General features: G+C 38.7%; 1 protein-coding gene across 1 annotated transcript in view; it reads left to right on the top strand.

Moving 5' to 3' along the window:
• The window catches only part of SPHKAP (SPHK1 interactor, AKAP domain containing), a 156,058-nt gene that overhangs the window by 5,458 nt on the left and 136,395 nt on the right, over positions 1 to 14,205 (top strand). Inside the window, exon 2 of the mRNA XM_062197386.1 lies at positions 12,817 to 12,922. Within this exon, the coding sequence (XP_062053370.1) occupies positions 12,817 to 12,922 (106 nt within the window). The remainder of the gene's footprint in view (positions 1 to 12,816; positions 12,923 to 14,205) is intronic.

Genomic DNA, 14,205 nt, shown 5'->3' with positions numbered 1-14,205 from the left:
AATGCAACTACTTTCCTAGAAAAATACTTTTTTAAAGATTTATTTATTTACTTACTTGAAATCAGAGTTACACAGGAGAGGCAGAGAGAGAGAGAGGTCTTCCATCCTATGGTTCACTCCCCAGATGGCCGCAACGGCTGGAGCTGCGCCGATCTGAAGCCAGGAGCTTCTTCCAGGTCTCCTACATGGGTTCAGGGGCCCAAGGACTCGGGCCATCTTCTACTGCCTTCCCAGGGCACAGCAGAGAGCCAGATCGGAAGTGGAGCAGCCAGGTCTTGAACCGGCATCCATATGGGATGCTGATGCTTCAGGCCAGGGCATTAACCTGCTGCGCCACAATGCCGGCGCCAGAAAAATACTTTCAATGCAGGTTTTCACCAATGCCACATTAATCTGTAAAGTTTGGAACATTGTTTTAAATATCTTGATAGTTCCCATATTGACAGATACAAAACTGTGTGCCTAAATAGGCCACATTTTTGTATAATCTTAGACTCATTGCATAAATTCTCTGATTTGAAAAGCCTTTATTATTATTTATTCTTAAGTTCATGAAAACAGTCAAAATTCAGCATAAGTATAGACATCTCTCTGTACATATTTTAGAAGTCCAGGTCTGAGAAAAGTCACTATAATAAATATTTATGCATCTATTCAAATCCATGCATTATTTAACTTAATATCAAAATAGGCTGAAATTTATTTATTACTCTTGAGAGTAAATAAATTAAAGATTCTACCATGGTAACTTTTCTCAGTTTAATATTGAGTGCTTACTCAGTACCAGGTGCTATGCTACTACTGTGCAGGAGATAATGCCATGTAACCAGCACAACAGTCCCGTGACAAACCTTCTGCTATGTGCCATGTGTTTTACAGAAGAAAGACTAAGGTTTACAAAGGTTTGAGTAACATCTCCAGTTTCATATTAAGTGTTGGATGAAAAGCTAGAACCTAGATTTTTGAATGCCACATCTCTGAGAACTGGATATATTGCACTTGAAGGCATTGTCATAGAGGGAAGGAATTTGGAGAAATGATAAAGTGGAAAATAACATGGTAGAGTATTAAGAGTAGCAGGTCAAATCATGGCTCTGTTAATTTAGCTGCAATCTAACCCTGGAGTATATGTTAACTTGATCACTATGCAAAACTATAGGGTATTGAGTAGCTGATATGTATTAAATGATGGCAGATTTTATTAGAACTTGCATGGAGAAGATTGAATAACAGTGTGAGGCACCTGCCCTGGGGGTTTGTGAAGAACAGAAACTATAGCGAGTTAAGGCAGTTACTATCACAGATAATCTGAATGAGTCTGAACTAAAGTCTAGATGCAGCAGAATGCAAAGACAGAATATTTTTAATTATCCAAATAAATGTACACCTAAAATATTTTCAGAAACACAAAACTTTAGGGATAAGTACCTCTGTAATAAGCATCTAGTAGTATTCATGTATAAATATATTTTCTTGCAAATTAACTTAGCAACCATATATATGCTCACAGTCTTACATTAAAATAATTTTTATACACACCATTTATAGGGCACAGACTATGGAAAAAACTTCTTCATAACCCTCATTAACAAAAGGAAGGAAGAAAACGCTAAACCATAGTATCATCTTATAAGCTCCTTTTTCTCAGTGATGGGTTATAGATTCAAAACTACTTCTTGGGGTCTTAGTAAAGCCAGAGATGTTGAAACAGTTTTTAGGATGGAAGGCTAATAAATCTGAGCAACAGTGATTAAATCAATTAGAGCATTACTTGTGAAAGATAATATATGCCCCAAATGGCCGCAATGGCCAGAGCTGGGCTGATATGAAGCCAGGAACCTGGAACTTCTTCCGGGGCTCCCATGTGGGTGCAGGGGCTCAGGGACTTGGGCCATCTTCTGCTTTCCAGGCCATAGTAGAGAGCTGGCTCAGAAGTGGAGCAACTGGGACTCAAACCAGAACCCACTGCAGGTGGCAACTTCACACCACAACGCTGGCCCCTGATATCTGTTTTCTAATGAAGCCTTCCTAGTGAGTAGCATAGACCTAGTGTGAACCATAGAGCTTCTGTAATGGGCTCACAAATGTACTAATGCTAACCCTTCTGTGCACTTAGCTCAGAAGCCAAAACTAAAGGAATGTTACTTGGTGAGAACCTAGGAAGTTATACTTGGTGTCCACTTCAAGGACAAAATATAGGCCTTTCTCCATTTGTCAATGTTTTCCAGCTAGTGTGTAATTTAGGTGCAGCCTGCACCTAGGTTTTCAGCCCACCTTCCGCTGAGCTTCTTGGAGCTCTAACTATGGAAAGGAGGAACTTGAGGCAGGTGCACTTGGCTTGTCTACATCTCTTTATTTCCTCCCTTACAGATCTCATTCCAGGGAAAGCAGGTTGTCAATGTTGGCTGCTCCGCCCACTATCCAGCTATTTTTCCAAATGCCCTGGGTGCTACAGACAAGGAATCCTCCCACCATAGGGGTGTAGAGGTGATGAGCAGTCTTTCCTGAGTCAGCAGCACAGAGCTTGGCCCACATCAGGTGCCAAAAAGCTAGAATGAAAGGAGGCTTTATTCTGGATAGCTTCTTGGCATAAGATTATAAATACAAAAGCACCTGCAAGATCAAGAGTGCTCAAGAGCTGCACTGATCAGCACCAGCACCACCAGCTGCATGGGGTTACTTCACTTCAAGTCATTGACTTAATGATTAATGATTCAGCTGCCCCATCACACTAGCCACATCTGCAGTGTTCAGCAGCTGCATGCGGCCACCAGCTGGGGTTCTGGACAAGGCTGACCAAGAACACCCCTATCACTGCAGAGAGTGCTACTGGGTGCTGTTGCTCGAGCGGAGAAGCTTCTCTGGTCCTGAATAGAACAGGCAAAAAGGGAATTCTTTAAAATGTTCAGAGTTTGCCTTTGACATGAAGTAGAACAGTATAGAATATTACTGATTGAAATTCTTACCAAAGAAACCAAGATAGTAGCAGATTTTAAGAGTACAGATGTTATTAAATTTAGACGAATTTTATTTTTACAGTTTTTAATGCTTTGTGAAGAATTGTTTTAAATGAACCTCTGAACTATTCTATATCAAGGAAGTCAAGGTCTTCACCTGCCAACATGAGAAGGAAATTAAGGAAATTATAATGTCTTCAATACATACATTTGGCAGGAACACTGGAGCCAGGCATTTTGTATAAATCCACAGCAATAATGATCAATTCACACAAACGCTTCAAGGACCTCTGAAATTTTCTGTAGATGAATGAGAAATAATTATTTATTTTTAAAGACAACTGACTGAAGAGGAACATACTGCTATTCATTTTTAAAAGCCCAAAATATCAGATACAAATACTGAATTAAAATGGAAACATCCAATTAAAGCATTCAACTAAAATGGAAAATATTACCTGGTCTTTTACTCATCTGATCAACATCCCATATTTTCTGGTGCCGATGAACTTGAGGTCCTGAGAGAGGGAGGAAGAACTTAGTGCTTAGTAATATATCATTGAATTCTGAAGTATTGTGCTTATAAATATATACTTCTAATAATGTAAACTAGCAGTAAAAAATAACAGAATTTTCATAAATTAAGTTATACATTTTTATTTGGAATATAAATTTGATATGTCTTAAATTTACCCAGATAAATAAAATTATCCAAAAAGATAATATGAATTTGCAAAGCATATTATCAGACACACAAAAGGTTGCTCAATAAATGTCATTTTTATATTGTGTGCATAATCACCAATAACCTTTTGCTAGTAAGTATAGTCCTTTTCTTACATTTGGAAGTCTATTATTTGATTTTTATTGTAATCCAGTTATCTCACGGAGTATCTGTTTAAGGTAAGGCTTCATATTTTACTGGATGTACTTGATAGATGTAGAATTGCCTGAATAAAAATGTCTTCATTTAATAATATTCAATAAGTTTTCAGTAGAATAGATTTAAGCACAACTAGTGCTGGAAATAAAGAGTTTACCAACTAGTGATGTTTACATATCATACCTAAATTTTATATTCATGTCTTTTTTTTTGTCTTTTTTGATAGTTAAGAGTGAATTAGATTGTTGCTCATCTGAAGCCATTCTTGCTGCTAACAAGCCACTTGTTTCATGACTAATCATGAATGACCAATTCATATTCTTTTTATGTCATCCCTCAGTACCTCACAAAAGTGTACCTAAACTCAGAACTGTAACACAATTTCACTCATCAGAGGACAAAAGTGATGTTAAAAGTGTATCAACTATCTTAAAAAAATCATTCATTCTTAGATAATATGTCACACAGTTTTATTACATTATTGCAATGCCCTTTCTTTACAAAAGATGGTGAAAGCTGAGGTAGTTAAGGTTTTTCTTTTTTTAATGTCCTTATTTGGGAAAATAAGAGGCGTGCTACTTTGTTGCTTTGTTACTTTTATTTTACTCATTTAGGAGATCAGAAAATCTGGAATTTATTCAGTCATCTTTAAATACTGAAACAGGATAAATAATGACAGTTGTTAAATATTTTTTTAACTTTTATTTAATGAATATAAATTTCCAGTGTACAGCTTATGGATTACAATGGCTTCCCCCTCCCATAACTTCCCTCCCACCCGCAACCCTCCCCTCTCCCGCTCCCTCTCCCCTTCCATTTGCATCAAGATTCATTTTCAATTCTCTTTATATACAGAAGATCAATTTAGTATATATTAAGTAAAGATTTCAACAGTTTGCACCCACATAGAAACACAAAGTGAAACATACTGTTTGAGTACTAGTTATAGCATTAAATCACAATGTACAGCACATTAAGGACAGAGATCCCACATGAGGAGCAAGTGCACAGTGGCTCCTGTTGTTGACCCAACAAATTGACACTCTAGTTTATAGTGCCAGTAACCATCCTAGGCTGTCGTCATGAGTTGCCAAGGCTATGGAAGCCTTCCGAGTTCGCCGACTCTGATCATATTTAGACAAGGTCATAAAAGACAGAGTGAGGATAGTAACCAATGATCCTAAGAGTGGCATTTACCAGGTTTGAACAATTATACAGCATTAAGTGGGGAAGAGGACCATCAGTACACACAGGTTGGGAGTTGGGTTGGCTGTTTCCTCTGATTCATTTTCTAAAATTCTATAGAATTAGTGAAGACACTATCTGTTTTCCAACTACTAATAAGTTGGTGACAAATTTAATGGAGAGAGAGATGGAGAAACTTCGTAACTAGAGGATGAGAGACAAAAGAAAATTGCACTGGATAATTGTTAAAAATGGCACGACAGATTTTTTGAAAACTACTGTAGTATAAGTAAGATATGTCATATAGACTTGAGCTCAATTCCCATGACAACAGGACAACTAGAGATTTATAGCATATAGGCAGAATGAGGGAATCAATGGATAGAAAATTACTAAGAGGAGCCATCAAGAGTAGAGGGAAGAGATGTACAGTTCAGCACCTGATCACTTGTACTTACCCCTAATGGTAGAGCTTAAAATGTGCCAGTGGATTCCAATTCAATCCCATCAAGGTGGCATGTACCAATGCCATCTTACTTGTTAAAGTGATCAGTTTAAGTTCATAATTGACCAAAAAGATAGGATTAAGTGTCAAAGGGATTAAATAAAAAAGACAAGTGGGCCAGCGCCGTGGCTCAACAGGCTAATCCTCCGCCTTGCGGCGCCGGCACACCGGGTTCTAGTCCCGGTCGGGGCACCGATCCTGTCCCGGTTGCCCCTCTTCCAGGCCAGCTCTCTGCTGTGGCCAGGGAGTGCAGTGGAGGATAGCCCAAGTGTTTGGGCTCTGCACCCCATGGGAGACCAGGATAAGCACCTGGCTCCTGCCATCGGAACAGCGCGGTGCGCCGGCCGCAGTGCGCTACCGCGGCGGCCATTAGAGGGTGAACCAACGGCAAAAGGAAGACCTTTCTCTCTGTCTCTCTCTCTCTCACTGTCCACTCTGCCTGTCAAAAAAAAAATAAATAAAATAAAATAAAAAAAGACAAGTGTCTGCAAATAATAATTGATAGAATTAAAAATGAGAGAATGATCCTACATGGGAAGCAGGATGCACAGCAGACTCATAGAATGGCAAAAGCCCTAAACAGCACTCTGGCCTCGGAATCAGCCCTTAAGCATTCAGATCTGGCTAAAAAGTCTATGAGAGTTTCTCAGGCATGGAAAGCCAAGACACTGTGGCAAAAAAAAAAAAAAATGACCTAAATAAAATATCTCTGTGAGTGAGATCCCAGAGGAAAGTACAGGCCATCGAAGAAGGAGGTACCTTTCTCTGAAGGGAGGAGAGAACTTCCACTTTGACTATGGCCTTGTCTAAACAAGATAGGAGTTGGCAAACTCAAGAGGCTTCCATAGCCTTGGCAGCTCATGACAAGAGCCTCAGGTGATTACTGACGTCATAAATAAGAGTGTCAATTGTTAAATCAATGATGGGAGTCACTGTGTACCTACCCCCCATGTAGAACCTCTATCCTTAATGTGTTGTACTATGCAAATTAATAGTAAAACTACCACCCAAACAGTACTCTATACTTTGTGTTTCTGTGTGGGTGTAAACTGTTGAAATCTTTATTTAGTATATACTAAATTGATCTTCTGTATATAAAGATAATTGAAAATGAATCTTGATGTGAATGGGATGGGAGAGGGAATGGGAGATGAGATTGTTGTGGTTGGGAGGGAAGTGATGGAGGGAAAAGCTGCTATAATTCAAATTTGTACTTTGGAAATTTATATTTATTAAATAAAAGTTTAAAAAAGTAAAATATTTAAAATCATAAAAAAGAGAGAAATTCTTGCTATGTTGGATGAACAGTATTCTTGCTAAAGCTAACCCATCAAAAGTAGAGGATGCAGAAGTATATCATCTTATCAAAGGTAGGGGATTCTTGGTAAACTGACATAGCAGGCTACTTTGCTATAACTGGGCTCAGCAGATGAAGGTCCAGGCCTCATTCAGAAGAGTGCTCAAGGAAGCCTTACTAATGTCTGGTCCAGAAAGGAGTCTACCAACAGATTCATCAGAGGATGAAGTAGGAGACATTAACATATCATGCAGTGTTTAGAACTATTCAGTTTTTGAAAGATTGACTTAAACCCTGACTTCAGTAACAAGTAAGTCCCTTTGGATGAGAATAAAATAAGGGCATTCATGTAAGTAAACTTTCATCTTAAACTGTGTGAAGACATTTTTAAATCCCCTAAATTCTTTGTTGTAGTGTGCAATTAAATTTATTTTAATGAGAGCATCTCAATTCATTGCTCAAGTTCTCTTCTGATAGATCAGAGTTTTTATATTTTCTCCAGTGTTGAGATTAAAGGATTTGGTGTTAAGCTCAACAGTAGATATCCTTAATAGGATTGAGACAATCAAAGGAATAATTACTATACTCCACTGAAAGAGTTCTTTAAGTGGAGAGAAGACAAGAGCAAATCTTTAAGACTCTTAAAATTGTTTAACTTGACACTGTGTTTACTTGACATTTTAATAACAAGAGCAGCAGGATCCTTTTTCTTTAGAACTATCCTGGGAAATTCTTTAAATTACCTTCTTAATGGTTTATCACACCATCTGTCACTGCTACAGAAAATTTAGCATGGAATTCAAGCACTTGTTTGGGCCCAGTCTTTTGGGGTTAACCAGAATGCTCACATAGATAAGAACAAGGAATCTCAATAAATGCTTGTTAGGGATCTATCACTGTCTAGCTCTGTCCTTGGTCCAAAGCAGTCCTTGTTGTTTTAGAATTTATAGGTTAATGGGGGGAAGGGAGCAGCACTGAAAATAGTACAAAATTATATCCCTTTTTGACAAGTGTTATAACAGCATATGGCTTAGGATGCTTTGGGAACACACAAGAAGAGTGCCTATCTCACTCCTTGGATTGGAATGGGAGTGGAAATATGTAGATATGGAATAGATGGAACTGTGTATTTGCATGTGCAAAAGGTTTTGAAGATATGTTGGAAATGAACAGAGGTCTCCTTGTAGGGGAAAGGAGGAAGGATATGCCAGAGGCAGCTGCTAAACTGAGACCCAAGAGTAGCAATATCAAGGAGGAAGGAGAAGGACTAAGAAGAATGTTCCTAAAAGAAGTAACATTATCATGCACAAAGCCCCAAGAGCAAATGAGAATGCGTGTTCAGTTTAATAGTTAAATTAGTGCTTCTCAAACTTTAATGGTCATATAAATTAGCTTCGTTTAATATCAAAATTCATATTCTGACTCATTCTAGGGAGGGACTTGAATCCTAGGCATCTAACCAACTTCTGGATGATACTAACTTTGGTGGTTTGTGGACAAAACTTTGAGTAGTAATTTTTAGTTAACTGAATTTCCAGAAAATTGGATCTCCTCTCTCTCTCTCTCTCTCTCTCTCTCTCACTCTCTCTCTCATCTCTCAAAAATTTCCTACTTCCTAGGACATTTTTGACAGTGACCTACTTATTCACAATGAATGAATCATTGATGGTTGCAGATTGGTGGCAATATAACACCTCATTTGTTCGTAGTTGACATTTTTCTATGAAGAAGATTGCTTTATAGAAGCCTATTTTAAACTTACTATTTATAAATCTTTCTTTTTCTGAGATTTATTTATTTATTTAAAAGGCAGAGTTATATATAGAGAGGGAAAGATAGAAGATGGAAGCTCCTAATATACTGGTGTACTCCCCAAATGACCACAATAGCCAGGGCAGGACCAGGCTGAGCTAGAAGTCTGGCACTTCATTTGGGTCTCCCACATGGGTGGCAGGGGCCCACGAAGTTGGGCCATCTTCTGATGCTTTCTCAGGTGCAGGAGCAGAGAGCTGGATTGGAAGTGGAGCATTCAGGACATGAACAAGGGCCATATGTGATGCTGATGTTGCTGGAGGCAGCTCAATCCACTATGCCACAACACAGGCTCCTCAAATCATTTTTTTCTGCTTTCTTTCCTACCTTGATAGATCTCCTCATTGAAACATATTTAACGGTTTCCGCATAAGATCAGTCTGGAAAATTTGTTCTTAATATATTTTGTCAACACTTGTCAAAATCATAGGCAAATTTCTCTAGGAAGTATTTGTTTCCCATTAGAAGCAAGTTACAAGGCTGCACTGTACCTTGACGGTGTTTTTTTAAGTATCAATTTGCACACATCTTAATGAATGTATGAGTTTTATGTCACTGCTGTCCCTACTACCTTCATAACTGCTAGTGTTCTGCCTCTCTGAGAACATCTCTGCAAATACCGTAAATATTTCATCCCAATCTCAACAGGTGGGAAAAGATTGGGCTGTGTTCTACTGGAAAGTCACATCTGTATCACGTGATTTAATAGAAAGCCTCCCTATACATTTTTTTTTTTTTTTTGGTGTTAGACATCTTCAAAGTGATATACCATGTGTCTTTGGAGATGAGAAGTTGTTATTGCTTTCGATATTGGTGCAGTGCAGTTGTGTCACACTTATTGTTAAGAATGCACTGATGTTTTTGTCCCATCATGGGACTCTAATTTCTCATTTAATTCTCAAAACAGTTAGAAAAAGAAGGGGTTTTCAAAATGTTCATTGAAAAGGCTTATTGTGGAAAAACAACTATGCATGAATTTCAAAACTTTTTGCACTAAACTTTTAATTCCATTCCCATGATTTTTTGAAGTACCATCATATTGTCATTTATACATACATATTTAAACGTGTTTATTAATTTATTAATACTGTACCGGCTTATCATTAGAACAAATGTCGTGAGCCCTTCACATAAGCAATAAAATCTTCTGCACTTTCATTAGCATCTAACACCTCATAGTCACCCTAAAAGAAGGACTTTCACATCATCATATCTCTGGGTAGACTTGTCATGTCTTCCTTTCAATTAGATGTTACCAGTTCTTAAACATGGAGGTGTATGTGAGGAGTTCTGTAGCAGTTGTCTATGCTGAATAAAAGGTGCCTTATCGACAACTAAATCATTTTTAAAGTTGATCTTTAACTTTTCCCTATTTTCAAAGTCCCCCCATGATTGTGAACATAATCAGCTCTGCCCGAGTTACTGAGATTCCCTCCAGAAGTCAGAGTTCACTGCAGTGCTGTTCCCACTGTTTTGTATCAGAAATGAGCAGCCTGACTTCTCAGCCTGCCTATTTCCCACTTCCTGGGTCACTAACCCTGCCTGTACTGTCCTAAGTGGGGGACTTAAGTCTGGAATGGCCTGGATGGAAGTGATCACTAACTCACCATAGCTAGTTGGGCTACATAGAGCAAGAGGATAGAGAGTTGTGGGGATGCTACACCCTTTCTCTCTAAATTCCTGCACATAGAACTTGAATGGTTTTTAGAAGAAATAATAAAAACAGTTTTTTGACTCACAGGTCAAGGTATTATGAACCAGTTAGCTTGGTCTATGGTCTCATCTTCCACATGTACGTGATGTGGAACCTAACAAGGATACCTGTTTGACTCTGAAGCATCTGCAATTGGCTTTGAGATCAAGTCACATTTGACAGTTGAAGATGTTATGGGCCCAATATTGTAAGAAATCTGTAAAAACAGGACTCAGAACTTCTGTGAAATATTGCAAGTGACTTCCAGAACTACAGGAGACATGCACACTTTATGCTGAGATGTGATTTGTAAATGAAGAGGCCGAGATCCAGAAAAGCTAGGTGGCAGAGTAGCTAGGTATTAGTGGCCAATAAATGGAGCCCATGTCCTCCACTCCCTCCTTCTCCTTCCTTCTTCTTTCCTTGCTTCCTTTCTCTCTCTCCTCAGTGAAATAAATGTTTTATTTCATTTACGCCATTCTCCTCTTCAAGGTAACAATTACTCAGAAAATATTATGTGAAAATTTAAAATAAAATATATTTTACTTGAATTATTCTGGGTGATTTTTGCTGAGTCTATTATTTGCTATATCATGCCATCAATAACCATTTAAAAAGTGTCACCCACAGTAATTAATAATGAAAATGCCAACAGACTACACTAGGACAGTGTTTGACTTATGGCTAATTGCAATGTGATGAAAACTGACTAATACACTTGAAACATGAGAGTTATATATTAATTAAAAATGCACTGGTTATTTGATCTTGTATGTGCTATTTCTATGTGGGTGCAACTGGAAAACTTTATACTTAGTGAAATAAGCCAATCCCAAAAGGACAAATACCATACCACATGTTCTCGCTGACCTGTGGTAACTGATAGACCACCTAAAAGGTAATCTATAGAAGTGAAATTGACACTTTGAGATGCGATGACTTTGAACAACCCATTTGTGGTTTTTTGTTTCGTTTTGTTTTGTTTTTTTTGGACAGGCAGAGTTAGACAGTAAAAGAGAGAGAGAGTTATAGACAGTGAGAGAGAGACAGAGAGAAAGGTCTTCCTTTCGTTGGTTCACTCCCCTAATGGCCGCTATACCTGGCGCTGCGCCAATCTGAAGCCAGGAGCTGGGTACTTCCTCCCGGTCTCCCATGCGGGTGCAGGGACCCAAGCACTTGGGCCATCCTCCACTGCCCTCCCAGACCACAGCAGAGAGCTGGACTGGAAGAGGAGCAACCAGGACTAGTACCCGGTGTCCCAGCTGGGACTAGAACCTGGGGTGCCAGTGCCGCAGGTAGAGGATTAGCCAAGTGAGCCACGGCGCCGGCCAGACAACCCCTGTTTTGACTGTTGAGGAATATTTTTTTCATACTATTTGTTGAACTCTTTACTTAGTATAGAATTAATCTTATGTATATAAAGTTAATTGAAAATAGATCTTAGTGAAAAATAAGAATGGGAATAGGAGAGAGAAGAGGAAGAAGGGTGGGAGTGCAGGTGGAAGGGCAGGTAAGGTGGGAAAAATAACTATGAAGTTTCTATACTTTAAAAAAGTTTCTGGGTAGAAAAGAGAAAAGAAAAATGAAAATTATATACAGGACTGTTAGATCATATTTTTAAAAAGTATTTAAATGAATTATACATGTTTCATGTGGTCAACAACAACAAAAATAAAAACTGTGTAGACTTGAGATGTGAGTACATTTTTAAATTTCAAACTAGCGTGTTTTCAGAAGATGAATATTTAGAAATACTTAAAAGTTTTAGAGGACTTTCTGTATTTATAAGAGGCTCAGTTTTAAATTTCTAGTCATGTTATAAAAGCAAATTTGGCAATAATTCCTATTTTATCACTTCTTGACAATATAGAGATAACCTCAACGTTTTTAAACTATTTACACAGTCTTACACAATCAGTCCCACTAAGGCTTGACAGGGATGAGGGGACCAGTATAAGTAGAATTTTAGGGACAGAGAAATTCAGGGACTATCTCCAGCCACACAGATGACAAAGGATGACCTGCACTTTCTAAAGTTCACAACTTTTCATGGTACTATCATTCACACTGCTTAAAATTATGTTTTGCTTTTATTTTTTTAAAAATAGCATAGATATTTTACAATGCGTTGACAGAGGGAAATTAGTGTGATAATTGAAGACTTTATTTTAAAACTGCTTGCGTAAGAAAAGATGCTAACATTGCTAGAAGTCAGATGGATACAATTCTGTGCATCTAAGCACTGTGGAAGGCAGTGGGTTGCAGTTTTATAATCGTAATAGGGTAGTCTATAGTGGCTTCACCAATTACAAAAGGGTACCCAACAAAGAAATGTTCATTTCAGTGAAAGGATTTTCAGTACTTCATGCAATCAGAAAAGATGATTTTGATAAGCCACATGGTGTTTAATTCACTCGTTTCTAAATATGGAGATGACTCACTGGATTGTGCTCTGTTCTCTTTTGTGTTTTGGGGCACAAACAGCAAGTTGGAGTCACCACTGATGTTCGAAGGTTCAGAAGCACAGCAGGGCAGCGGCAGCGGTGGCTCAGGAGGCAGTCTGGGTGGCTCCATCACAGCCTGTAAAAAGGTAACTTTGCCTTATCCCATTTTCTCCTCATCAGCTGAACTTAGACACTACTTGAGTTCGACCTCTCAAGCACTTTTTCTGACATCAAAATATCTATAACAAGCAAATGACCCACATTTTCCCTTCCCAAATAAGTCCTGGTGACATTAAAACATGACCAGAAAACTTGAGCAGTTTTAAGAGGCAAAACCTGACAATCACAAGCCCCTATTATCATCCCCCAGCAACCCCAACCTCTTCCCAAGGACCTCTTCTCAACCTCACCAATTGCATCTGCTACCCAAAAATTCCTCACAGGCTTTGAGGACTTGTTTGGGATTGTGATTGTAAAATTAGTTCACAATTAATCAAACTAAATTATATTAAATTAAATTAATTAAACTTTAAATAGTTGATTAAATTAAAGTATGTTATGGGAAATATGGGAAAGGAAGAAGGAGAGAAGGTGGGAGTGTGGACGGGAAGGAGGGTGGGGTAGGAAGTATTATTATTGTTATATATTAATGTTAGCTGTCGTAAAACACACCGAACACCGGAGTAAGGGAAAGGGTTTATTGGGAAACACCCAACAGACCGGAGTGAAGGGGCGGCGAAGGGAAAGTGAGAAAAGGAGACTGTAAGAGAGAGAGACAGAGAGAAGAGAGATGAGAGAAGAGGAGCCAAGAGAGCAGAGAGAAGCCAAGAGAGGAGACAAGAGAGCAGAGAGACCAGAGAAGGAGGCTAGAGAAAAGAACCAAGAGAGGGCAGGGGAGAAGGGCCAAGAGCGAAGAGCCAAGAGAGCACCTGTTCAGGAACAGGCCCTTTTATTCATTCCTTCATAATCATAACCTCTACTCTACCACCAATGGCTCTACTCCCAACCTGTGTGTACTGATGGTCCTCTTCCCCACTTAATGCTGTATAATTGTTCAGACCTGGTTAAGGCCACTCTTAGGATCATTGGTTACTATCCTCACCCTGTCTTTTATGACCTTGTCTAAATGTGATCAGAGTCGGCGAACTTGGAAGGCTTCCATAGCCTTGGCAACTCATGACGACAGCCTAGGGTGGTTACTGGCGCCATAAACTAGAGTGTCAATTTGTTGGGTCAACAACAGGAGCCACTGTGCACTTGCTCCTCATGTGGGATCTCTGTCTTTAATGTGCTGTACATTGTGATTTAATGCTACAACTAGTACTCCAACAGTATGTTTCACTTTGTGTTTCTATGTGGGTGCAAACTGTTGAAATCTTTACTTAATATATACTAAATTGATCTTCTGTATATAAAGAGAATTGAAAAT

This window comes from Lepus europaeus, chromosome 1, assembly GCF_033115175.1.
Source record: "Lepus europaeus isolate LE1 chromosome 1, mLepTim1.pri, whole genome shotgun sequence".
Classification (NCBI taxonomy): domain Eukaryota; kingdom Metazoa; phylum Chordata; class Mammalia; order Lagomorpha; family Leporidae; genus Lepus; species Lepus europaeus.
The sequence above is the reverse complement of the archived record's forward strand: the minus strand, read 5'-3'. Positions and strand labels throughout refer to the sequence as shown.